Source organism: Myxocyprinus asiaticus, chromosome 4 (genome assembly GCF_019703515.2).
Source record: "Myxocyprinus asiaticus isolate MX2 ecotype Aquarium Trade chromosome 4, UBuf_Myxa_2, whole genome shotgun sequence".
Lineage (NCBI taxonomy): Eukaryota > Metazoa > Chordata > Actinopteri > Cypriniformes > Catostomidae > Myxocyprinus > Myxocyprinus asiaticus.
In genome coordinates, this window is record NC_059347.1 from 56,173,023 (window position 1) to 56,199,853 (window position 26,831).

Sequence of the window (26,831 nt, forward strand, 5' to 3'; positions counted from 1 at the left end):
TGTATGCATACAGAAAATTTGCATGTATTTGTACTGCAGAAATAGTAACTGTATGGGGGTAAGCTACTCCAAATTTAGCCCAAATGTATCTTGCTACATACATCTGGGTTTAAATTAGCTTAGTAAGAATTTGTTATTTTGGTAATATCTTTTAAATATTTGGTAACACTGTAGAATAAGATTGTATAGGATGTTAACATTAGTTAATCAAGAAGTTAACACGAACAACCAATGAACAATACTTTTACATAATTTAATAACCTTTGTTAACGTTGCTTAATACATTTTGAACTAAAATAAAAAAAAATACTGAACAATAATTCTACAGCATTTATTAATCTTGGTTAATGTTCATTTATACATATACTACATTTTAAAAGTTAACATGAAAAAGTTACATTAACATGACAATGCATTATGAACTAACAATGAACAATACTTTTTCAGGATTTATTTATCTTGGTTAATGTTAATTTTGGAGAGAATGTTGTATACATTCACATTACTTAAAAAGTTGAAACAACATTAACCAAGACTCAGTTAATTGTTAGTTCTGCTCCGGTGAGTTTGTCGGTTTATTCTGTGTGTTTTGTTATTTTCTCTCCCTCATGTCTCGCAGGCAAAGCCGGCATGCATGATCAGTGTTTCCATGGGAACATAGATTGTTCCCAGGGGAACGCTGATCATACCACTGATTACACCTGGTTCTCCTCTAATTCACTCCCTACTTAAACCCTTCGTGTTCTCAGTATCCTTGCTAGATTGTTGTTTGATGTGAAATAACTTACCTCACTCGCTCTGCCTGGTTGGTCCTGTCTCGCGTATCTGTTTGTTTGCCTGTCTCTGCCCGTGTGTCGGGAGTGTGGTTACCTTCCAGCTTGCTGTACGCTTGTTCTCTGTGCTCACGAATCTTCAACGGAGGATTCCTCGTCTCTGTCCGCGTGTCGGGAAAGTGATTGCCTTCCAATCTGCTGGGTGTTGTTCTCTGCACCTCACTATGCTTCTACGGAGGATTCCTACAAATCTGCTCCTGACTTCCACAATGCATACACTTGTCCATGAACACACTCTTCACAGATCTGCCCATTGTACGGCTACGGCATGCACTCATCCCCAAAACAATTTCCCTCAACTGCAGCCGGTGCTGGGATCTCCAGTCTTCGCCAGCACAGTTAAAGTTCTCATTTCTTGTTAATAAATCCTTTGAACTGTTCCTCTACTCTTGGGTCTCTTTGTCTCACTCTCTGACAAGTCCATTATACTTAAACTAATGTTAATACAGTTTATGCAACATTTTTGTTGAAGTGTCAACTATTTTAAGCAATTGGTTTACAAATGCAATAATATGTACTGCAGAAACAAAATTGTTACAGTGGTTATATGAATGAATCATTACAACAGAATAACATTCAAAAAAAATTTTTAAATTAATGTTCACAAAAAAAATTTTCTCCCCAATTTGGAATTCCCAATGCACTCTATGTCCTTGTGGTGGCATAGAGACTTGCCTCAATCTGGGTGGCGGAGGACAAATCTCAGTTGTCTCCACGTCTGAGACCATCAATCCGCGCATCTTATCAAGTGGCTTGTTGAGCGCGTTACCACAGAGACATAGCGTGTGTGGAGGCTTCATATTATTCTCCACTCAGCACATTCTGGATTCGAGCTCGTGACTCCAGGGGTGGTAGTCAGCATCTTTACTCACTGAGCTACCCAGGCCCCCCCACTACTCATTTTTAAGTATGCCAGACATGTAATTATACTAAAATAGCACTTTAAATTTTAAATGAAAATCTCTTAATGCTGGCAAATATAGAGTTAGAAGCAACTGCAAATCCTCTGAGCATGCCAACACACGGGAGCTAAATGTTAAAATGATGAGACACTACCTGACAAGTCAATGTCTGACGATGAAATATTTAGCAGCTGTGTGCAACCACAGGCCTAAAGCCATCCAAACACACTTTTTGTGAGGCACGCAATGAATATGCTCTTCTGCTTCTTAAAGACCTTTCCACGTATTTTATGTGAATGACAGAGTAGACTTTTTGAATGCTTATTGAATAGTTGAGGGTGTCAGTAAATAGATAAATATAAAATTAAGACCTATTATGCAATCCACATCCAGATTCTGATGTGTTCTCACAGAATGATGGGCAAGTTCAGTGACAGGGGTATATAAGGGTTTATATTGTATATTCAATCTAATCTTTAATGTTTTTTTTTTTTTTTTTTTAAGCAGTTTAGGTCTTTTCATATCTTTTAATCAAGATGGTCCTTGAGATGCCTATATGGTTATATGGAGATTAAAAAACTAAGTTGCTGTTACATTATTCGTTCTTTAGAACAATTTTTTCGAGCTATTAACTCAGGAAAAGAGAAGTCCATTTGGATTCTTTCAAGCACCATAATACATACTGTAGATGTTTTTTTTTTTGAAGGACTAGAGAATGAAAGGTTGGTACTCAATTTAAGTGAAACTTATAGGTGAAGTGCATATTTTCTGTGCCTCTAGTAGCACTACACAGAATTGTAAAAAGTAATTACTTTTTCAAACAGTTTTCCCAAAGACTAAACCTCGTCTCATCCTAAATTCACACCATTGGTTGAGCCAGTGTTGCTATGTTGGGCTGGTCAGGATGCTCAAAGAAACACATCAGTGTTTGCTAGCACCACAGAGCCACAGTCTTTACACTTTTCAGGGGAATCAATATACTTTGTTGTTTATTATAATCGAGAATCGACTTGAAATGTTGGAATCGACTCCAAAGCTGGAGTCGATTCATTTTGGGGAACTGGATGATATTTTCGGACTGTGTTTATTTCTTCGGCCACTGAACTACTACACATTTCAAAGGACTAACAGCACTAAACAATTCACAAAAGAATTATGAAATGATTCCATCTTAACAATCATCAACCGGACTCTGCTTCTTTTGTAGTCTGTCAGCATCTGTAAATCAGCTCAGTTTGTTCATCTGTATGAAGCAACAAGCCCTTCAACACATCTGCTTTCCAGACCTGTATAGTCTGCTAGTATTTTACTTTGGATTAAACTTATAATCAAGTAACATGCCAAATTTGTGACAGTAAATTGTCATACAATAACAACTTCCCCGGTGTTACAACACAAGTCTGCAACAAGGAGATGTTGAGTTAGCTTCCCAATTCACATCAATAAATGGTTATGTTAAAGTTTAAATGATCAATGTGCTGCACTTATAAAAGCAAGAATCTCATTTTTTCTCTAATCGTTCTCGACATTTTTACAGTGTTTTAAAACCTATTGCGCATAATATATATATATATATATATATATATATATATATATATATATATATATATTACTAGCCTACTTTTTACACAGTTTTACATTAAAATTATTTTATGAAATCAAAAACAAATATTTTAAATACACATTATAAAATATATATTTTTTTCAGTTCTATGAAATAAACCAGGACAACAACATGGATTTTTAAATAAAACTGAAGTGTATTGTTTGGACATTTTCTTCAGTGTACCTATGGTAGTGGACAGTTACTGTACATTCTAATATAAACCTCACATTTTCAGTGGTGCTTTTAAAATTATTTGCGGTAGTTCTACGAAAATACCGGTACATCTACTCAAACTTTCCTCAAATTTATCTCATAAGATTAAAGCATTGTGCTTTGGTATGTGCATATAGACCCTGATTTAATTTTAGAATGGACCTATTAATAGTAAAGTCATTCATGCTATTATAAATAGTGCAAAGAATGCTTAGTAGTGAGCTGTTTATTATGAGATTTAACTTTCCACTCGTTTGTTTGTTTTTTCTAAATCTAAAAAATTAGTCTGGAATCGATTCCCTCAATTCCAAAACCAGGAATCGGAGTCGATTCCTAAATTTCTGGAATCTAACAGCCCTAATCAATCCTACAAGATAACTATCAGCTAGTAGTCAATTTGGTTTCCCAGCATTTACTTTGAATCAGTGATACTTCTTAAATTTCAAGAAACCGTTGATATTTTCATGCTATTTCTGTGTGGTATTTATATGTCAAAATTTTCATTTAAAATATATAAGAGCAGAAGAGCTTACATGGTCATGAAAATGGAAATATCAGGAAATAATACAATAAAAATATATTGTTCACTTTTAGTTCTATCAGGAAGACTTGCAGACTTGAGTGAAATTCAAGATTACATTTATATGATGAATATAAAACAGAAAATGTAATGTCTCTCTTTGGCGTAAGCCCCGTCTGGCGGTCCTAAGAAGTTGTACTCGGAACCGTCATATCCTGCCAGAGATAGGAGGCAGGGGCGAGAAGTCTACCCCCATGCAGGACGAGACTCAACTGGTGGTGGTGGGGTGGTGGAGGTTGCCGTGTTAGCACACTGAAACAGCAATGTGATAGATTGTGAGCAGACTTATAAAGAAATGGCTTACATGTGATTGGCTAGGAGTTACCTAGCTAATGGTGCGATGATGTACAGCTGCTAGTCTTCCCACTAGAACTACGCTGCGCTTACATTTCCTGATACCTAATGCATTTACTACTATTCAGTATAAATTAAGATCAATCCAGAACATTTGTGGCATAACATTGAAAAAAAGCAAAAATCTGGGTAACAGTGAGGCACTTACAATGGAAGTGAAAGTGGCCAATCAGTAAATGTGCAAAAGCTTACTGTTTCAAAAGTATAGCCAAAAGATGTAAACAATATGCATGATATAGTATATCCATTTACATGATTTTAGATTGATAAATTCACTTACCAACCTTTTATATAAGTTAAATTACATTTTAGAAAATTCATTATTCGAAAGCAGTGGGACCCCTGTCTCCCGAAATGCAGGCTTCCCTGAACTGCATCACATGACATAAGCCAGCAAACATGACCAATTCCAAGCAAAGTCATGCAGAAGTCGTGCACTTTACCTCCTCATTGATCATAGATGATACAAACTAGGAAACTGGGACTCTTCAGTCAGAATATGGATTATCTGGTTGCATGAGCTGTATAATATATTTACTATGTTAAAAACTGACAGAATGATACAAAGCCTGCATCCTGTAAAGGAAAGGCTTTGTTGTGTACATAGTCAGTTTTTGTTCAACTCTTATGCATGCTATTTTTAAAATGCCAGAGCATTACAGAAGTGCTTTGGTCATACATTTACACAGTGTGGTTGATTTTGAGCATGTAGAACAACAGAAAATAAACTATCAATGGGCATTTAACTAAGAATGAATTGTGCCCTGTGATAGTTTAATTTATTTGGAAACATGTCTGTGTTGTGGTAGCACCTGATGCGCTAAAGTAATTATGTACACTGGCAGCTAAAAGTTTGGAATAATGTACAGATTTTGCTGTTTCGGAAGGAAATTGGTACTTTAATTCATCAAAGTGGCATTCAGCTGATCACAAAGTATAGTCAGGACATTACTGATGTAAAAAACAGCACCATCACTGTTTGAAAAAAAGTAATTTTTAATCAAATCTAGACAGGCCCCATTTCCAGCAGCCATCACTCTAACACCTTATCCTTGAGTAAACATGCTAAATTACTAATTTGGTACTAGAAAATCACTTGCCATTAAAACTGCTGAAAGCTATTTGGTTTTGTTAAATGAAGCTTATCATTGTCTTTGTGTTTGTTTTTGAGTTGTCACAGTATGCAATAGACTGGCATGTCTTAAGGTCAATATTAGGTCAAAAATGGCAAAAAAGAAACAGCTTTCTATAGAAATTCGTCAGTCAATCATTGTTTTGAGGAATGAAGGCTATACAGTGCTTGAAATTGCCAAAAAACTGAAGATTTCATACAAAGGTGTACACTACAGTCTTCTAAGACAAAGGACAACTGGCTCTATCAAGGACAGAAAGAGATGTGGAAGGCCAGATGTACAACTAAACAAGAGGATAAGTACATCAGAGTCTCTAGTTTGAGAAATAGACGTCTCACATGTCCTCAGCTGACAGCTTCATTGAATTCTACCCGCTCAACACCAGTTTCATGTACAACAGTAAAGAGAAGACTCAGGGGTGCAGGCCTCATGGGAAGAATTGCAAAGAAAAAGCCACTTTTGAAACAGAAAAACAAAAAGAAATGGGTAGTGTGGGCAAAGAAACACAGACATTGGACAACCGATAATTGGAAAAGAGTGTTATGGAGCATAACCCCATTGAGCTTTTGTGGGATCAGCTAGACTGTAAGGTGCGTGAGAAGTGCCCAACAAGACAGCCACATCTATGGCAAGTGCTACATGAAGCGTGAAATGTCACCTGAGTATCTGGACAAACTGACAGAATGCCAAAGATCTGCAAAGCTGTCATTGATGCATGTGGATGATTTTTTTGATGAGAACTCTTGGAAGTAGTTTTTTTTCAAATTGTAATAGTAATTTTTCATGTTATTAATGTCCTGACTATACATTGTGATCAGTTGAATGCCACTTTGGTGAATAAAAGTACCAATTTCTTTCCATAAAAACAAAATCTGTACATTATTCCAAACTTTTGGCCACCAGTGTAAATAGGGAAAAGGCCCAAACACTTCTTGCAGGATGTGCATATTGTATACCCACGCATACATGCTCTTTTACATTATTTGATTATCATTTGATGAGTTACTGCCACCATGATCACTAGAGAATTTACACAAACACTGAAATGCTGCATACAAAAATGGTGCATCCCAGCTGAAAAAAAAAAAAAAAAAACTGTGTAAACTAGCCTAAGCTGGTATGCTGGTTTTAGCTGGTCTCCCAACCTTGTCAGGCTGGTCTCAGTTGCTGGTTTTAGGGCAATTATCAGTTTGGGGCACTAAAACCATTTGAAAACCAGCTTGACCAGGCTGGGAGACCTGCTATAACATCTTTTTTCAAGGTTTTATTTTTTATTTATTTATTTTTTCTGGAGCCAAGCATAGTAGTATTTTCTGAAAAAGACTTGTGTATCTCTATAACAGTTGCTTTTTGGGAAATCATAAAAACTAAATCAAAAAGAAATCTCACTTTATAGTGTTGTGGCTGTGAAGAAGTTGAGTCGTATCATCTAACTGTTGAAACACAGGGACAGGAATTATTTGGTTAACTGTCCAGAATAGTTACCAATTCCTATATAATGCACTAAGGAATAAAATGTACACACAATTTATTCAAATTAGAAACAACAAGCAAACAATTCATCTTAATTTGTTCATACTACACTTTGTTTCAGCTAGAAAAGTTTGTTTGGATAAAAGTGTTAATTGTGTGCTCATGATAATGATCAGTTGATGACCCTCTTTAGCTGACAGCCCATCCTCAATTATTTGTAATTAGGATTAAATGCTTAGGGAAAAGATGCTGCTTTCTTGAAGTGTAGATCCAAATATGTTTCCATTGCAATGAGAAGTGTGGGAACAGTTCTGGCATTAACATGTGCATGTTTATTTATACATAGGGTGAGAAAAGCCTGAATGAGTGACAGCACTTTGTGCACTGAGCCAATTACCAATTTGCTCCCAATGTGCAACTATTTAAACTTGCAGCTGTTTCAACTGCATTTCGAATCACTTTGCCACCCAAAACTGAATTAGCATGTTTATCCACCAGTCCAGGATCTCATTAAGTCGGGCACCTAAAAGATGGCACTGTCAGTCTTGGTGAAGTTGGAGGATTTCCAACTTGTGTTTTCACTCACAGAAAATAAATTGTTTACATTATGATGAAAGCATCACATTTGGCGCACAGTTCAATTTAGATTTCATGGGAATGGAAGCACAGAGAAGTGTTTTTATTTTGACAGATCTGTCCACAGGGTTTGCTATATCTGAAACTAAAAGTGTCTTTGTAGTGAGGTAAATATGCTGCATTTGAGCATCCTGAAAGTAATACCAAGCCATCCAGGTGTGGTTTTAGTTTGTGTATGTATTAATGTATCTTGACTTGGCTATATTGAATCCTAAAAAACACCTTAGATGCCTCGCAACCAAATATTTCAATGTTATGTTAGCATGGAGTGCTAAAACTCGTTGTTTATGAGTTTGTTGGCTTTGGATGGGGCTTCGGGAACAGTTATGAATGTAACACGATTATATGTGTGGTTTTGTTTATGTTGGCTTATAATCCATGTGGAGAACATGGGCTTTTGAGAAATGGGTTTGGAAATTATAATTGCTAGAAAGAGAAGAAGAGTACAGACGTAGGAGGAAGGAAACCATTAAAAAAGTTAAAAAAGCAGTGGAAATTTTTTGAGACTAGAAATACTGGAAATATTCATATTTTTTAAATAGTAAACTAATTGGGTAAAGAGTTCTGGAACCAATCGGAAGCCACAACTCCTGCAGTCTCATTATTAAAGGAATGTTCTGGGTTCAATACAAGTTATGCTCACTCGACAACATTTGTGGCATACTGTTGATTACCACAAAAGATAATATTGACTCATTACTCGTTTAGTTTACAGTTACAGTAAGGTAAGTTAGACACTTACAATGGAAGTGAATGGGGCCAGACATTAAGCTCTAACACACTGTTTCAAAAGTATAGCTACAAGACGTCAACATAATACTGTACATGCTAACATGATTTTAGTGTGATAGAGTTGGATACAAACCTTATCTGATCCAATAATACAGCTTGTCATGGCGGTATAACGTTGGTAAACCCTGTAATAAATACTGAGTTAAATGCCATTACGCTGGTAAATCCATGATTTGATCACACTAAAACCTTATCAACATATATATATATATAGGTTATGTCTTGTGGCTATGTGTATTTTAATGTTTATGGACTGGAGCCATTTTCTTTTTTTTTTTTTTTTTTTTTTTTTGTAAACTGAGAGAATTTTAATGGAATGAATATTATATTATGGAAATAAATAAATGCTGTCGGTTGAGCTTAACTTGTACTGACCCGGGACATTTCTTTAAGTTATGAAAAGTTCACAACTAATTAACAGACAATCCATAATTATTTAAAGGTAACATAAAATGCATTCACAACCTATTTTACTTCTGTAACGTGTCAAATCTTTGAATGAAACAGGATCTTATAAATCAGGAATTGATTGGAAATTAAAATGTTCTCTCTACTGTATGACCTCTATGGTAGTTGGAAGGAAGGGGTCCAAAAAGTAAGAGGAACTTGTGACCGAGGAGGTGGTCTAATAAGCCTGGTGCGAGCTTGGATTGTGAAATAAAAATGTAGCAAATCACCTGAGATGTCAGTGTCATGTGACTGTTCACTCTGTTTTAGAAACCCTTTCAACAAGCATGAAAAACATATGTTTCAGATTAAGAGCCCTCGAAAAAATTTGGCCACTGCTGAAATGCCTACTATAATATAATGAAATTTTTTGTGATTTGTATGTTGTTAGCCAGGGAAAAATATATAAAACATGATAATAAATAGTCAGAATACACAGCTTTGCTACACTTTTGAGTGGTCATCAAAGAACAAACATGCTTTTGACCTGTATAATGGTGTACAATATAAGTGGTTGTTTCTTTAACTTCAGGCACTTTTAGCACTGTGAACTTCTAGAAAGTAAAGTCTCATAAAACATTTTTTACACTCTCAATAATAATAATAATAATAATAATAATAAAAATAATAATAAAAATTACCAAAATAAATGATGAATACCTGGTAAAAATGCCATCCCAGATGTGTATGACTTTCTTCAGCAAAACACAAAGATTTTTAGATGAATATTTCAGCTCTGTAGGTCCATACAATGCAAGTGAATGGTGATCAGAACTTTGTAGCTCCAAAAATAACATAAATGAAACATAAATGTAATCCATACGACTCCAGTATTTAAATCCATATCTTCAGAAGCAATATAATAGCTGTGAGTGAGAAACAGAACAAAATGTAAGTCTCTAAATCTCCACTTTCACTTTTATGTCTGAAAGTCACATGTGGTGCCTGTTTAGTTTCACTTTCACATTTGAATGAGATGTAAGATTTAGAGTAAAACATGAAGAAAAAAAAAATACAGAGCAGAAATATTTTTCTAAAAAACTTTGTGTTCTGCTGAAGAAAGAAAGTCATACACAACTGGGATGGCATGAGAATGAGTATATAAGAGCGTTTTCATTTTTGGGTGAATTATCCCTTTAACCACCCATTTGTGAGGTCAAAAGTTGTTAACTTTTAAGGAAAGATTACAATTATTTATTTATTTATTTATTTATTTATTTATTTACCAAAGAATTGTGCACAATAAGACCAGGAGCCAGTTAAGAAAGTGCATCAAGAAAGTAAATTTATTTAATTTCATGTTGACTTAAAATGCAGCAGTCTTAATAAACATAAGTATGTTTGTGCATGCTTTCATTTATTTTATTTAGCCTTTTTTTTTTTTTTTCCTGCAACCTACTTGATTCTCTATTATTCATGAACCATCTGGCACACTTAAAGCATGTGGCACAGACAGCAGATACATATAAGTTCTGATCTGCTTCACTTTGCTCTAGAGTCAATATCATCTGCATACTCCAAACCCCATACTCAGTGTTACTGAAGGAACCTCAGAGACCTGTTCTCCTTGGGCATCAAATCAGACATCCAGGTGCTCACGTTTCTAACCCAACACCGTTTGTCTTTCCTATTTTCTCTTTACTCTCACCCAGCGTCTCTTCTGCATGCCTGTCTCTCTTTATCTAGTGCCCTCTGTCATTTCAGTAAGTCCAGAGAATGTGAGATAAACACATCTACGTGTCAAAGTAACAGTTCTCCCAAAAAAAAAAAAAAAAAAAAAAAAAATCATAATTTACTCACCTACAGGTTATCTTAGGCTGAATGGATGAGCTTCTGTTTTCCATACTGCAAAAGTGAATGGTGATTTGCACTGCAAAGCTCCAAAAAGGACCATACATGTAACATTAAAGCCATCCATATTATTTGTGAGCTATATTAAAAGTCTGAAGCCATATACAGTAGTAGCTTTGTTTAAAAATTAAAAAAAGACAAATTTTGGTTGTTATTCTCTGATAATCTTCCTGGTTGTCCGGTTGTATTTTTATACAGTTTATGACTTGGACCAGCATGGAAATTTAGCAGTATTACTGCAAAATAAATGACATGTGTGTGTGTGTGTGTGTGTGTGTGTGTGTATGTGTATATATGTGTAATATATATATATATATATATATATATATATATATATATATATATATATATATATATTAACTTTTATTTGTTTCCTCTAGAGACAACTGAAAATTTTTATGCTGTGATTTTTTCAAAATTAGAAACAAAATTAGCTACAGCTGTGCTAATGAATTGTTTGTGTTGTGCTGCTATATTTTCTTAGGAGTAAAATGCTTAATTTATTCACTCCAGTCTTTGAAATGTGTAATTTCATTATAATGTGGTGTCTAGTAACATGTCATCTTATATATATATATATATATATATATATATATATATATATATATATATATATATATATATATATATATATATAAAGTTGATGACGTCATGATTACTGTTTTCTTTTTCTTCCTTTCTACCTCTAAATTTGGCACTCCATCGTAATTGGTACTTCAATTCCATGGTTAATTGGTCTTCAGAAAGCTCATAATGAAGCTGAAACATTGGGGGCTAAAGAGGCTTGAAATGTGGCAAATTTATTTTTATATTTCATTGCATGATTAAGATGTTGGCACAGTAGTTATGTCAACTATCAGGAAATGAGTAATCCTGTAAATCTATGGAATGCAGAAAATGACGCTGATGGGTAAAGAACTGGTGGGCAACTCAGATGCCCTCAAAGACCTTATACATGAAGTCAACAACAATTTGTAAATTTTGCTAATTGACAAATTAAAGCAAAACTTACCATATCATTGCTAATTTTCTTCCATCCTGTCACAACATTGAAATGCACAATGTTGCATGGGTTAAGATTTGTATAATGCCAAAGATAATTATGCTTGCCTTAGAAAGCACCATTAATAATCAAAAAGAAAAAAATCTCACGAGTTTGTACCATCCACATAATTCTCAACTCACTGTAGGTGGTCTCAAAACATTGGCATTTTTCATACACACTAGTGAGGATGAAATAAAAATGTTTTGTCCTTCCATGCACTCAATATGCCAGTGACATATGCAAATGTGTTCAGAGTCACTCTGTCTATCTCGTTCTCTCTCTCTCTCTACACACACAATTATCTCAAGTCCTTGCTCTGTATTCTGTATCCTTTTGTTTTCCATACAAATAATTCAATTAGACAGTGGAGAAGTATTCTTGAGTTTTCCCTCCTTGTTTATCAATGGCTTATTTGCTCTCCCGTGGTGTCTTTTATATCAGGATGAGAGCTATTCAAAGAAGTGGAGAGAGTGAGCAGCAATCAGTGCATTTTATGCAAAGCCGAATACACGTTCTGCTTGACAGAAAGTCATGCGTTCAGAGTGCGGTCCTCAGCATGAATAACGCTTCATAATAAGCTCGTCATTCGAGAACACTGTTTGGCTTCTCTGCAATACGAGTAAGCGGTTGTCTTCAACGATGCCACACTGGCTTACAAATACCAAAGGTAATGCAAAACTAATAGGTTGGTAAACAGTTTGACAATGTGGCTAAGACGAGGGAATATTGTAGGATGCAGTTGGAGTAATGCAATGCAATAACTTTTTTATGAAATCGATTGTGTAGAAGTTGTTTTGGTGGCATGACAGGATACAGGACAGTCCCCAGTGCAATGTGTGGCCTTAAATGTATGGTTTGCTCAGATATACAGATTATGTCATTTACTCACCCTCACATTGTTCCAAAACTGTATGAGGTTTTTGTTCTTCTGTGGAACACAAAAGATGATGTTAGGCATAATGTTTGGGACTGACATCCTCAGTCACCATTTACTTTCATTGCATCTTTTTCCCATGTGATAAAGTTGAATGTTGACTGACACTAACAGTCTGCCATCAACCACTAACAACTTCTTTGCTGGTTTGGTGCTGGTCTTGCTAGTAAAAAAAAAAAAAAAAACATATAAAAAATATATATATATAACAATGACAAGTGGAACATTTACCATTGTTTACTATTATATAAAATAGGCCTAATTTGGCTTGCATTTTATTTTGTTATTTGACTAAATTGAACTTTACAGGTTTCCAGCACATGACATTAAAGGGATAGTTCACACAAAATTGAAAATTCTCTCATGATTTACTCACCCTCCTGGCATGTCAGATGTGTATGACTTTATCTCTTCTGCAGAACACAAATTAAGATATTAAGAAGAATATTTCACCTCTAGGTCCTCACAATGGAAGTGAATGAGTGCCAAACTTTTGAAGCTCCAAAATACACATAAAGGGAGCATAAAAGTAATCCATATGACTCCAGTGGTTAAATCCATGTGTTCAGACACGATATAATAGGTGAGAAACAGATCAATATTTAATAATTTTTATCATAAATTCTCCTCTCTGCCCAGTAGGGGGCAATATGCATTAAGACTGTGAATCACTAAAAACAGCAGAAGAAGAATGGGAAAGTGAAACTGAAGTGGAGATTGACGGAGCAGGGAGGAGAATATTTAGTAAAAAAAAGAAGAAAAAAAAAGGAATTAATATATTGATCTGTTTCCTCACCCACACCTATCATATCACTTTAAAAGACACTGATTTAAACTTATGGATTACTTTTATGTTGCCCTTATGTGGATTTTGGAGCTTCAACATTTTGGCAACCATTCACTTGCATTGTATGGAACTACAGAGCTGAAATATTCTTCTAAAAATCTTCTTTTGTGTTCTGCAGAAGAAAGAAAGTCATACACATCTGGGATGGCATAAGGGTGAGTAAATGATGAGAGAATTTTCATTTTTGGGAGAACTGTTTACCTTTGAATAAAAAGGGTGGCAATATTAATTAAACAAATACATTTACTCCACTGTTGGTTAGGTTTAGGGTTTGGGTTTAATAAAGTTAACACGCATTCCTCTTCACTATATTACATCCTTTACAGCTAAAAACAACTTGCATTACAACTTACTTTTGCCTCTCTGCAGGGATTTCACCCAGAAACTGGAGCTCATACGTGCCCTTATGTTCAAAAACACTTCCCTTTTGGCCACTGGGGACAGTGCTTTAAATTTCAGTAAGCACATACCAAATTAAGCTAAAGTAAAGGCAGCCTACTGTTTCAGAATTCCCTGTAAGATCAGTTTGTATATTGTGTATGACAAAATCTGCCACTGAGCACAGCCATGTCAGACTGACATTGGTTGACCAGCATGGTCTTTCAAATTAAAAGGATAGCTCACCCAAGAATGACAATTATCTCATCATTACTCACCCTGAGACCAGCCCAGACGTGTATGACTTTCTATTATCTGCAGAACACAAACATAGATTTTTAGAAGAATATCTCAGCTCTGTAGGTCCTCATAATGCAAGTGAATAGTGAACAGAAATTTCAAGGTCTAAAAAGCACATAAAGGCAGCATAAAAGTAATCCATGTAACTCCAGTGGTTAAATCCATGTCTTCAGAAGCTATATAATAGGTGTGGGTGAGATATAGGTCAATATTATATAATCTCCACTTTTACTTTCACTTCCACTTTCTTCTTTTGTTTTTTGGCGATTGCATTCTTCATGCATATTGCCACCTACTGGTCTGGGCTGGTCAAAGGTGGAGAATTATAGTACAAAAGGACTTAAATATTGATCTGTTTCTAACCCACAGCTATCATTCCACTTCTGAAGACATGGGTTTAACCATTGGAGCCATATGGATTATGCTGCCTTTAAGTGCTTTTTGGAGCTTAAAAGTACTGACTACCATTCACTTGCATTGTATGGACATACAGAGCTGAGATATTATTCTACTGAGAGAATTTTCATCTTTGGGTGAACTATTCCTTAAAGCTGCTTGACCAAGGAATTCTGGCTGGTAGGCTAGTTAAAAAGGCTGGTAGGGACACCAGCAAACAAGCATCCCATCCTGGTGACTAGCACCCAAAAGATACCATATGCTCATGACCAGCATCCCCTCTACAGAAAAGTAGAAAAACAGAAATAAAAAAGACAAAGCAAGGCTCCTAACTGTGATCCGAGAAAGTAGAAGTTTGACTGGCATACTGATGGAGAAGTGGTCGAAAAACATGGAGAGCTTGTATGTTGTCCATGTCTCTGCCAAATGGCCTTTACAGAGAAGGGCGGCCAGCAATAAAGGACACGGCTATGTGACTGTCCAGGCGACAAGACAATGCACTGAAATAATTGGAAGACAGTGTATGACATTTTGAGCAGCTTTACTCAGCACTAAAAGATGAAAGACGCTGAGAAGCCAAGGTTAGCGCGGTCAGCTACGGATGAAAAAAGTGCACTTAAAAATGAATCTCTGACTTGCATTGTGTGGGTGGGGATAGCCTACTAATGACTAGAAGATAAAAAAGGCGGTCTGGTGGATTCGTGAAGCCTAACATTTCAAAGCGCGGCAACAGAATATTTTTATCGGCAGAGAGGGTGAGAGAGAAACGCTGTGAAGCAGAAAGAGTGAGAGGAGGCCTGACAGCTCAGTGGTGGAAGATGACAGGCGAGAGAGGGAGAGGAAGGATATTTGAGGGAAAGTGTAACACAGGGATGCTGTCAAGCCTCAAGCAAGCTCCATTTAACAATCTGCTAGATAGAGGGACGGGGAGGAATTTAGGGAACTGGGTGGAAGGATCTACAAGACATGCATGTTTGCGGTGTGGCTCTTCTGCATGCTGTATATTGCAGGTGAAAATATCTCATGTGGATTTGATTATGTAAATGTTACTGTTGATAAAGATTTGAGATTCATTTGAGACATACTGAGGTAAAATATGTTTTATGATAAATATGAATATAGCTGGCAATTAAATTACATTTACAAAGGATGAGCAATTAAATTATTTAGATAGATAGATAGATTTTTTTTTTTTTTTTTAACCACATGAAAGCATTCGTCATTTAACAGCTGACAGAAATGACGTTTCAAATGCACACGATTTGTTGCTGTTAGCTTTAGCGTGTTAGCCAAACTCAGTTCAACACTCATATCTCAAATAATGAACATTTTCACACAGCACGTGGTGATGGCAAAGCATTCAACTTACACAAGGTGCTGCCTTCACTGAAGTTTCTCTAGTTGCTACATCCTCCATTACTTACAATTGTTTTGTCAAACCAGCATGGCAACCAGGTATATCCGCCCCTTCCGCTATGTACTACACTCCGTTTTGATGGTTGAAGAAGTACATCATCTGGATAGTTGTGGTACACTTCTTTTTGTACCATTTTAAGTGTTTACATACTACTCGCACTACTTACACCATAAAATGGTGTAGAATTGTGCAGAAATGTGAAGTGAAGTGTTTAAGGGTGTGTTCACACTTGTAGTTCGGTTCTCTTGGTCCGGATCAAAAAAGAAAATGATACATTTAGTCCTGGTTCGCTTAGTGCTCACACTGGCATTTTTAATACTGAACCTATAGATACGAAACAAAAGGCATCAGGAAAAAATTACAACCTGACTGGACAGTTTTTATGATTTATATTTTGCTACAGAACTTTCTGAACATCCAAAACAATGCTGGCTGCTGGGCTAAATGCGCTCGTTAGATTTATATATGTATATATGGTGATATTTTTACCAGCTGAGAACAAATGAAGAGCTAATAAAATGTATAAAGGAGTCAAAACAGCGGCAGGAATACCTCCGTTGCACACACAAACGAAGATATGCTGCAAGGAGGCTGACGGTGGTTCCGACACCTGTACTGAACTGTAATGGGCAACATAGTTCCTATGATGAGAAGAACCAGGTATGCTTGAGGTCAGTATTAGGCAAATTACTTCCTGTTTTTGGTCCGTTTAGTCGTCTTTGGTCCATGTTGCGTTCATATATCAATCGAACCGCACCAGAGTTTGTTTGGAAGTGGACTGAGACCCACTATTCAGGCGGTTTCGGTCCGCTTGTTTGGTGCGCACCAAGGTTCGGATGGCAGCGTTTACACTTGTTCAAATGAACCTCACTAACAGAAAAATCGCACCAGAGTTCATTTTAATTGAACCAAACCTGCCAAGTGTGAACACACCCTAAGTGTCTCTCTCTCATGTCTGTTTTTCCAATCCCATCCATCCATCCATCTGACAGTTTGTCTTAAAATCTAGAAAGCTTGGCTGAAGCTTTCAGACAAGACTTTGTCAAGCCAAATTAAAAGTTTGTCTTGACAAACTTAACCTGTTTATTTTATTTTGTATTTATTTTTTCAGTAATGAACATGGTTTTATGTCAGTTAATATAAAACAGAGGCTAAGTTGTGAATGTTTTTCCTGAATTAAGCTCTCAGTGACGTTTGATAAAGACATCATAAATGGATGCATTTTTTTTCACCTGGTCTCCTAAATAATGTCTGGCTTCAAAAATCACTGAATTATCTGTAAGCCTCCCATCGATAAACCCCCATAGAGAGACCTTTGGGCTTCAGATCAGACATGAGAAGACGCCATCTTATCTTTCTGTAACACTCCAAAAACACTTCAAGCATGTTCACACTTGCAACACTCCCAGGAGACTTAAATCTAACATCCAGAAGTCCTTTCTCTGGCCCCATCTCCTCCATACATGCATCAAACACCCACACCACACTTATCTTTACCTGGACAGACTAAATGTCAAGTATGCTGGAATGTGATTAGCTCCATCATTGCTATTAGCACTAGCTAATTCTGTGCAAGGCTCCCTCCTATGTTTCATATATCAGTCCTCTTAATTGGCTGGTGTTTTTTGCTTGCGTTGGCTGAAGGATGGGAATGGGTCCCGTGGCACAAATTTTTGCCGATAGCATTTATACAAGCTGGCACAAGCACAGACAGGTAGTGTGCTCACAGGCAGGCAGCCATTTTAGAGTTGTTAAATGTATAGAGCCCATTTGGTGGCTCACATATGGCCTTTTTTAAAAAGATTTTAAATGCCTTGATTTACATTTTATTTGACTTCTTAAAGTCTTTTTTTTATTTGTACAACGATACAATACACATCTTTTCAAATCATCTTGACAGAAAATCATACTATAATGTAATGTATTAAATGTCTTAAAAGTCCTTAGTGAACAGCTTCACTGTAAATCATGCCTTATGTTTTTGTCTTTAAGCCCCCAGTGAGCAAGACAAAGGCAACTGTGGCAAAGAAAAAGCTCTATAAGATGTTAGTTTGAGAGAAGAAAAAAATTGCGAGAAACCAGACTAAGCTGGGGGAGCTAGTTCTCCTCAGGATATACATCATGAATATAATATATTATTTAGCTATATAGTTTAGTTTGGTTAACCTGCAAAAATCTGATATTGTACATCAAAAAAAAAAAAAAAAAAAAAATTACCTTGGAACCATTTGGTTAAAAGTAATTGAAAAATGGCTCACACATGTGAAATTTATTCTGAAAAAAAAAAACAACAACTCTCGCATTATTTATTTGCAAATGCCACTTGGTTTGGTACATTGTAATGCAATTCAATTCAGATTTTTGAAGTTAAAGTTTATTTCCCTTTGTGCTTAGCAACACCATGATTGAATTAATGCAGAGAATACATAAAAAATATTTAAAAAACAAATATAAAAGCACATTTACAAACACATTAAACATACTCAAAAGTACCATCATCAATTCACAATGACAACTCTATTATTATTAAAAAGTCTGATACCAAATGGAATGGTGGAATTCGCAAAATGTTTGGTCCTTGCTTTATATAAAGTTACGTTATTTTGCTTCTGAAGAAGCCATCCAGTTCCCTATCTGTCATTCACTCGACGTTGTGTCGATGTAGTGACACTAGGGGGTCACTCTTGGGAGCCCCAAACACCTCTGATCTTTTTTTAAAAGGCCAATGAGAATTGGCGAGTGGAATTTGCATGCCACTCCCCCGGAAATATGGGTATAAAAGGAGCTGGTATGCAACCACTCATTCAGATTTTCTCTTCGGAGCCGAGCGGTTCTATTCATTGAACTGAATTCATCCACCAAGTTCATTCACCTCTCTCTGCTGGATCTTACGGCGCATTTCAGCAGCTTCTCCCCCTCTGCATCTGTGGTTTGCAGAGAACGCCCCTGGGTGCTTCGGCAGAACATTTAAAAGAGTATATTCTAAAAGAGTATATTTTCTGTCTGAAAGAGCGGCACACATGGGACGTCTTTTTAAAGATGCGTCTTTTTAAAGACTCGTCTTTTTAAAGATGCCTTTCCGTTTGTGTGTTATTCCTGGTTGCGGTCATTATCGCTCCACTTCCGATGGCCACGATCGCTGTCTTACGTGTCTGGGCACTGCCCACGTGGAGACATTGTTCATGGATGGATCATGTCCTCATTGCGAGAACATGACCATGGCAACGTTGCGGTCGCGGCTTGCATTCATAAGAAAGCAAGCCACCCCAGCGGCTCCCCGCATTGGTCCTTCTACCTACGGGTATGAGGCCATGCCGGTTAGCACTGGGGGCGATTTGGGGACCTCAATGGGACCACCTCCACTGGGTATCCCCCCACGGACCTCCCATTCCCCAGCACGCTCGCTTGCCCCAGTCACACACTCGGACGAGATCACCGGCTTGTCTCAGGGCGAGTTTGACCCCTCGTTCAGAGCCTGGGAAGAGGATGAGTTATCGAGTGCAGCATCGGAGAGTGGGTTCGTCCAGTCAGATACAGAGGCTTCGACTGGGCTTCCTCCTTCGGGAATGGTCACCCAGTCCCAGGCTGATGCAGAAATGACGGACATACTTTCCCGGGTGGCCGCGAGTGTCGGGCTAGACTGGAACCCTCCACTCTCCCCGGAACTCTCGCGGCTCAATGATTGGTGCTCACAGCCATGCCCCGCCCCCGTTCCTTTCTTCCCAGAAGTGCATGAGGAGCTGACAAGATCGTGGGAGGCACCTTTTACTGCCCGGTCCCAATCTTTCAGCTCCCCCACTCTCGTTACCTTTGATGGCGGAGCGGCCAAGGGGTACTCGGTGATCCCCCAGGTGGGTAAGGCGCTAGCGGTGCACTTATGTCCGCAGAGCGCCGGCACCTGGTGCGGGAGCCTGAAACACTCGTCCAGGGCCTGTAGGCTCAGATGAAAATCCCTGACGGCTAAGGCCTACAGTGCCGCTGGACAAGCCGCCTCTGTCCTGCACGCCATGGCTGTCCTTCAAATACACCAAGCCAACGTGCTAAAAGAACTGCACGAGGGTAGTTCTGACCCGGGATTGATGCAGGAACTTCGCTCAGTGACCGACCTCGCTCTTCGGGCGACGAAGGTCACGGCGCGGTCTCTCGGGCAGGCGATGTCCACCCTCGAGTTCCAGGAGTGCCACCTTTGGCTCAACTTGGTTGAGATGCGAGAGGCTGACAAGGCATGGTTCCTTGATGCCCCCATCTCCCAGGTTGGCCTATTCAGCGACGCCATCAAGGACTTTGCCCAGCAGTTCTCGGCAGTGCTCGGAAGCAGCAGACGGAGGCCATATGTCACATCCTGCCCCGGTGTGGCACAAGACCCCCCACCCCGTCTGCTCATTGCCAAGGGCGTCCTCCTGCTGCAATGACATCGGCTCTGCCACAGCCCGGGAATTGGGCATCCGCATCCTCAACTATCTTGACGACTGGCTGATCCTAGCTCACTCTCGAGAGTTACTGTGCGCACACAGGGACCGCATGCTTCGGCACCTCAGCCGACTGGTGCTTCGGGTCAACTGGGAAAAGAGCAAGCTCTTCCCGGTTCGGGGCATCTCTTTTCTCGGTTTGGAGTTGGACTCAGTCTCGATGACAGCGCGCCTCACGAATAAGCGCTCACAGTCAGTGCTGAACTGTCTGAAGGTGTTCAGATGGAAAACAGCGGTTCCACTGAAACACTTTCAGAGGCTTCTGGTACATATGGCATCCTCAGCAGCGGCCACACCGCTCGGGTTGATGCATATGAGACCGCTTCTACATTGGCTTCGGACTCGAGTCCCGAGATGGGCTTGGTGCCACGGGACACATCGTGTGACCATCACGCCGTTCTGTCACCACCTCTTCAGCCCTTGGACCGACTGCCATTTCTACAGGCAGGGGTTCCCCTAGAGCAGGTCTCCAGGGGCATTGTGGTTACAACAGACGCCTCCAAAACGGTTGGGGCGCCGTGTGCAATGGGCACACAGCCGCCGGCTCCTGGACTGGCCCGCGGCTGCATTGGCACATCATCTGCCTAGAGTTGTTGGCAGTACTGCTCGCTCTGCGGAGGTTTCGGCCATTGATCCAGGGCAAGCACATGTTGGTCTAGACGGACAACACAGCAACGGTAGCATACATCAACCACCAAGGCGGTCTACGCTCCCATTGCATGTCACAACTCACCCGCCGTCTCCTCCTCTGGAGTCAGCAGCGCCTCAAGTCATTACGAGCCACTCACATACCGGGCGACCTCAACACCACACCATCAGATTACCCTCAGGTGGTCCAGCTGATTTGGACTTGATTCGGTCAAGCAGAGGTAGACCTGTTTGCTTCCTGGGAATCCTCCCACTGCCCGCTTTGTTACGCCCTGACCGAGGCACCTCTCGGTATAGACATGTTGGCACACAGCTGGCCCCCTGGACTGTGCAAGGTCAGGGAGGATGGGGAGCAAGTCATCCAAGTAGCACCCTACTGGCCCACCCAGACATGATTCTCGGATCTCACGCTCCTCGTGACAGCCCCCCCATGGCGAATTCCCCTGAGGAAGGACCTTCTTTCAGGGACAGGGCACCATCTGGCACCCGCGACCAGACCTCTGGAATCTCCACGTTTGGCCCTTGGACGGGACGCGGAGGACTTAAGTGGCCTACCGCCCGCGGTGGTAGACAAGATCACTCAGGCTAGGGCTCCCTCTATGAGGCGCCAGTATGCCTTGAAGTGGCATCTGTTCACTAAGTGGTGTTCTTCCCAACGCAAAGACCCCCAGAGATGCACAGTCGGATTGGTGCTTTCCTTCCTGCAGGAGAGGTTGGAGAGGCAGCTGTCCCCCTCCACCTTGAAGGTGTATGTAGCTGCTATTTCAGCTCATCACGATACTGTAGATGGTAAGTACTTGGGGAAGCATGACCTGAAACGCGGTGTCACTACATCGACACAACATTGAGTGAGTGACAGATAAGGAACATCATGGTTACTTTCGTAACCTCCGTTCCCTGATGGAAGGAATGAGACGTTGTGTCCCTCTTGCCACAATGCTGAACTACCTGCTGAAATGGCCGGGACCTTATCTCGGCTCCTCAGCACAAAACCTGAATGAGTGGTTGCATACCAGCTCCTTTTATATCCGTTTGTCCGGGAGTGGCATGCAAATTCCACTCACCAATTCTCATTGGCCTTTTAAAAAAAGATCAGAGGTGTTTGGGGCTCCCAAGAGTGACCCCTAGTGTTTCTACATTGACACAACGTCTCGTTCCCTCCATCAGGGAATGGAGGTTACGAAAGTAACCATGACATTTTTTCACCCCTGGTTGGTGGAAGAAGATTTTGAAGGAATGATCCTTGTGGGACATTTCTGTTATTAATTTCAAAGTGGCTTTCTCTCTTCAAAGTTGCAACTCAGGTAGATGTATTGAGGTGTTTGTGGTTCTCTCAATTATTTTATGTGCTCTCTTCTGTACCCTTTCAAAGGCAGTCACTTTTTTTGTGTAACCTACTGAAATCACATTTGCACACTCAAGACATGGTCTTAACAGAGAGCAATATATACTGTTGAATTTATCAGCAGATGCTCCATGTTTTGCCAACACTGTTAAGAAGTGGAGATGCTGAGAGGCTTTTTTCATACATGCATCTATGTGGTGGTTTCCATTTAGTTGGTTGTCAAGATTGACTGTAATACCACATGTATCTCCTGACCACCCAATCTGAATGGTGCCGGCTGAGGAGGATTTTTATTTTCTTATTTCAACATACTTTGTACCATTGAGAAGCATATTATTATCTTGTGCCCAAGTCTCCAGAGTCTGTGCCTCCATTTCCATTTTTTTTTTATCACTTCCAATGTCTTTTAACTTAATAGCTTGAGATATCCTAGTATCATCAGCATAGACTATCTCCAGTGTATCATTGAAAATCACCTCACGAGTTGACATGTGAAGTAGGAAAAGATATAGTGAAACAACTCCACCTTGGGGCACCCCATGTCACAGCTTTCCATGAACTGCATTTGCCATTTGAAACCAGTCTTTGTCATCTTACTGTTGTGTAACTGTGCAAACAAATATTGTACGTGTTGTCGCTTGTCCAGGCCTCCGCAAAGAAATTATTTAAAACTTCTGCCACATGATCGTCATCCACATGGTCAAGTTTTATACCAGCTCTTTTGGTTTTTGATCGTCCAAGCTTATTGTTGATGTGATCCCACCACTGTTTTGGATTCTTGTTTTTCAAGATTTTGATTTTATTTGTATAATTGTCTTCTTTGCTTGCTTAATATGCCACTGGATAGTATTCCGTGCCTTTTTCCATTTTTCAGTTTTCCCATGTTGTTTATTTATGGCAATTTTGATTTTTTCGGTCATCCAGGGTTTATCATAGCTTATAGCTTTCCTTTGCAGTGGCATGCACACTTGCAGAGCTGTCTGAATGTGGGTATTTTAAGTGTCTTAAGTCCCTAAATACTTTTTGGGGTCACTGTACATGACCAAAAACAAATGATCTCAATGCATTACTGCTTATCTGCAATTATTCAGCATATTTGATTCAGTTATTTTGCTCTTCAACAGTGAACATGAAATAATGTCTCATGCAAAATTAAGTAGCTGCAATCTTGCCCTCAAACTGACCCCTTGTCATTTTGTTTCTCCTCAACAGGTAGTCACCTCCTCTGCCTAGTGTTTTGGCTTAACCTGGTGCCAGTGATGAACAGCTGCCCGGCGAAGTGTGTGTGCTACAGCGAGCCAAAGCCAACGGTGGCCTGTCAACAGCAGGGTCTGTTCTCCATTCCCACCGAGATTCCCATCCATAGCCAGCGAATATTCCTCCAGAGCAACAAACTGACAGTGGTCCAATCGACCAGCTTTAGTTCTGTGCATAATCTTACTGTCCTGTGGATGTACTCGAATAATATCAGCCATATTGAGGCGGGAGCCTTCTATGGTTTGGAAAGACTGGAGGAATTAGACATCGGCGACAACAGCAACCTTCGGATCATAAGTCCCACCGCGTTTCGGGGTCTGACCAAGCTGCACACCCTTCACCTGCACAGGTGCGGGCTGTCCGAGCTCCCTGTTGGAGTTTTCCGAGGACTGTTCTCGCTTCAGTATCTCTACCTGCAGGATAATAACCTTCTAGCCCTGCACGAAGACACTTTCCTGGACCTGGCTAACCTAACCTACCTATTCTTACACAACAACAAGATCAAGGTGGTGACCGACCACATGTTACGTGGTATGATCAACCTTGACCGTCTGCTCCTACATCAGAACCGCATCATACACGTGCAACAGCATGCTTTCAATGATCTTGGCAAGCTGACCACGTTGTTTCTCTTTTACAACAACCTCACTATGTTGACGGGGGAGACCATGAACCCTCTGGTTTCCCTCCAGTACCTAAGGCTCAACGGAAACCAATGGATTTGTGATTGTCGAGCCAGGCCATTGTGGGACTGGTTCAAACGCTTCAAAGGATCCAGCTCAGAGCTGGAATGCCACCTTCCAACTACTCTGAATGGGAAGGACCTGAAACGACTTAAAAGTGATGACTTGGAGGGATGTGTAGACACTCCCTCAGAGGTTCAAACAAGCATCTTCAACACCAAGGCACGTTCTGGAAAGTTCCTCTCACTGGATGACCCTCTTGTTGAAAGCATTCCCAGGTGCTGTCTTTCAGATAATGACAAATCTTTCATCATCTCCAGTAAGTCACTCCCCGATCCCTCATCCTACAATAGTCGCCAGATCACCAACAACCCCCTGAAAGAGAAGGAGAACATTTCCAAGACTAAGTACCGAGAGGTTGAGCGAGTAAAAAATGACACCCATAATAAACAAAGCCTCAACGATGGTCCTTTGGGAACCTTGTCCAACAACCTTGACCAATCCCTGGACAAAATCAACCCAGAGCTTCTGGACAATCTGGAACCTTCTACAGCGCCCTCTAGAAAGAAAACAAAGTGCTCCAAAAAGCCCAAATCAGACCAGTCATGTCTAAAGGGTCACGGATCCACCATTCAAGCATTGGGCCTTCCGTTTTTGCCCCTGTTCTGGTTGTCCCTGGCTTTGTCCTAGATCAGTACACTATTCCATCAGTTTGCTCTTGACAATGACACAAAATACCTGCAGTAGCCTACGTGGACAGGCAAAGACAATGAAAAGGGGGTTATGACATTACCCCGCATGGTTGAGAATGAATAAGTTACAATGCTAAAGACGCATTAAAAGAAATGGATGCCTTTACAAAATAAATGAGATCTAATGTATATACAACTTGGTGCCCAAATGTTCGTTCTACTGTATGTACTTTAAATGTGCTGTGTTTAAGCAACACTGCGGAGAGTTCCCTATTCACATCACCTCAAAAAAGCTCCAACTGACCAGAAAGTGACTACTGTAGATGAACCACAAAAAAAAAAAATAAAAAAAATAAAAATAAAAAAATACAAAAAATAAAGAAATAAATCCTGAAACCATGACTAAATGAGAATGACGAAAGCACCCAGGAATGTTGCAGTTGGGAAACCAAGGGGAGTGACATGATTTTGTTCCCAATATTTTTTTTCTTTAAAAGGTGATACATTTGTTCTATGCTGTTTTCTATGTTTCTAAGTATTTCAGTAAAGACATATGGTTATCTCTCCCCAAATATCTCCTATGTTCTGTTTTTGTCATGACTTAGGTGGCATTTGAGGATTGCTGTCTATTTGTTCACTGAAATTGTGATGGAATCATAGATATGCATTTTATTTTGCTGGTGTACAAGCATAAATACAGTAAATGACAAATAAAATATCTCATTTTTTACAAATGCTTCTGATGAGCTATATCACTGTATAACAGTACAGCAGCGCATAAAATAGATAGGTATACTGCATATAAAACAGTGGTTCACTTGTTTTGCTTCAGAACCATCCTAACATGATTATATGTTGAAATGCATTTCAACTGATTGCATTGAATTTAATCAAGTCATTTTTATTTGTATAGCACTTTTCACAACACACATCATTTCAAAGCAGCTTTACAGGAAATCATGCATTAACAAAAAAATGAAACTGTAATATCTACAAAGTCTTAGAGTGATCATTGTGTAGTTTGATTAAATATGATTGTAAATTGTGTATAGAAATTAAATAATTAAATAATAATTGTATTTAGAACTCCTGTGAACAAACTGAAGGCGACTGTGACACGGAACACAAAACTCCATAAGATGTTGGTTAATGGAGAAACAACCTTGGGAGAAACCAGGCTCACTGTGGGGGCCAGTTCCTCTCTGGCTAAACAACATGAATATAATGCCAATATTAGTTATTTATGTGCAGTGCAAGTCATGGTTTTAAATTTGTAAATTAAGTAAACGTTAAGGTCCATTGTTTTTTTGTTTTTTTTAAGAATATATTATTTTTTTAAATATATATTTTTTAACTTTAAGATTAATGATTAATGTCTTTGAAGTCCATCCTGGATTAACTGCAGAAGTTCACACTGATGCATTGTCCTTTGTTAGTTGGCTGATGAAGGATTTTGCTGGCAATTAAATGATATGTATTATATTTCAAGTATGTAGTCCATCAATAGACAAAGGTGATGCAGGCAGAGATTAATGAGGTGCATCACAGTTCAACCTGCAGGACATTTTGGTGAGGTTCGGTGGGGTCCATCCTAAATCCT

General features: G+C 39.2%; 1 protein-coding gene across 1 annotated transcript in view; it reads left to right on the forward strand.

Moving 5' to 3' along the window:
* Window positions 1-26,171, forward strand: part of LOC127437819 (reticulon-4 receptor-like) — a 120,657-nt gene extending 94,486 nt beyond the window's left edge. The window contains exon 2 of the mRNA XM_051693021.1: window positions 23,812-26,171. Coding sequence (XP_051548981.1) covers window positions 23,812-25,229 — 1,418 coding nt within the window. The 3' untranslated portion in view covers window positions 25,230-26,171. The remainder of the gene's footprint in view (window positions 1-23,811) is intronic.
* The last annotated feature ends 660 nt before the right edge of the window (window positions 26,172-26,831 follow it).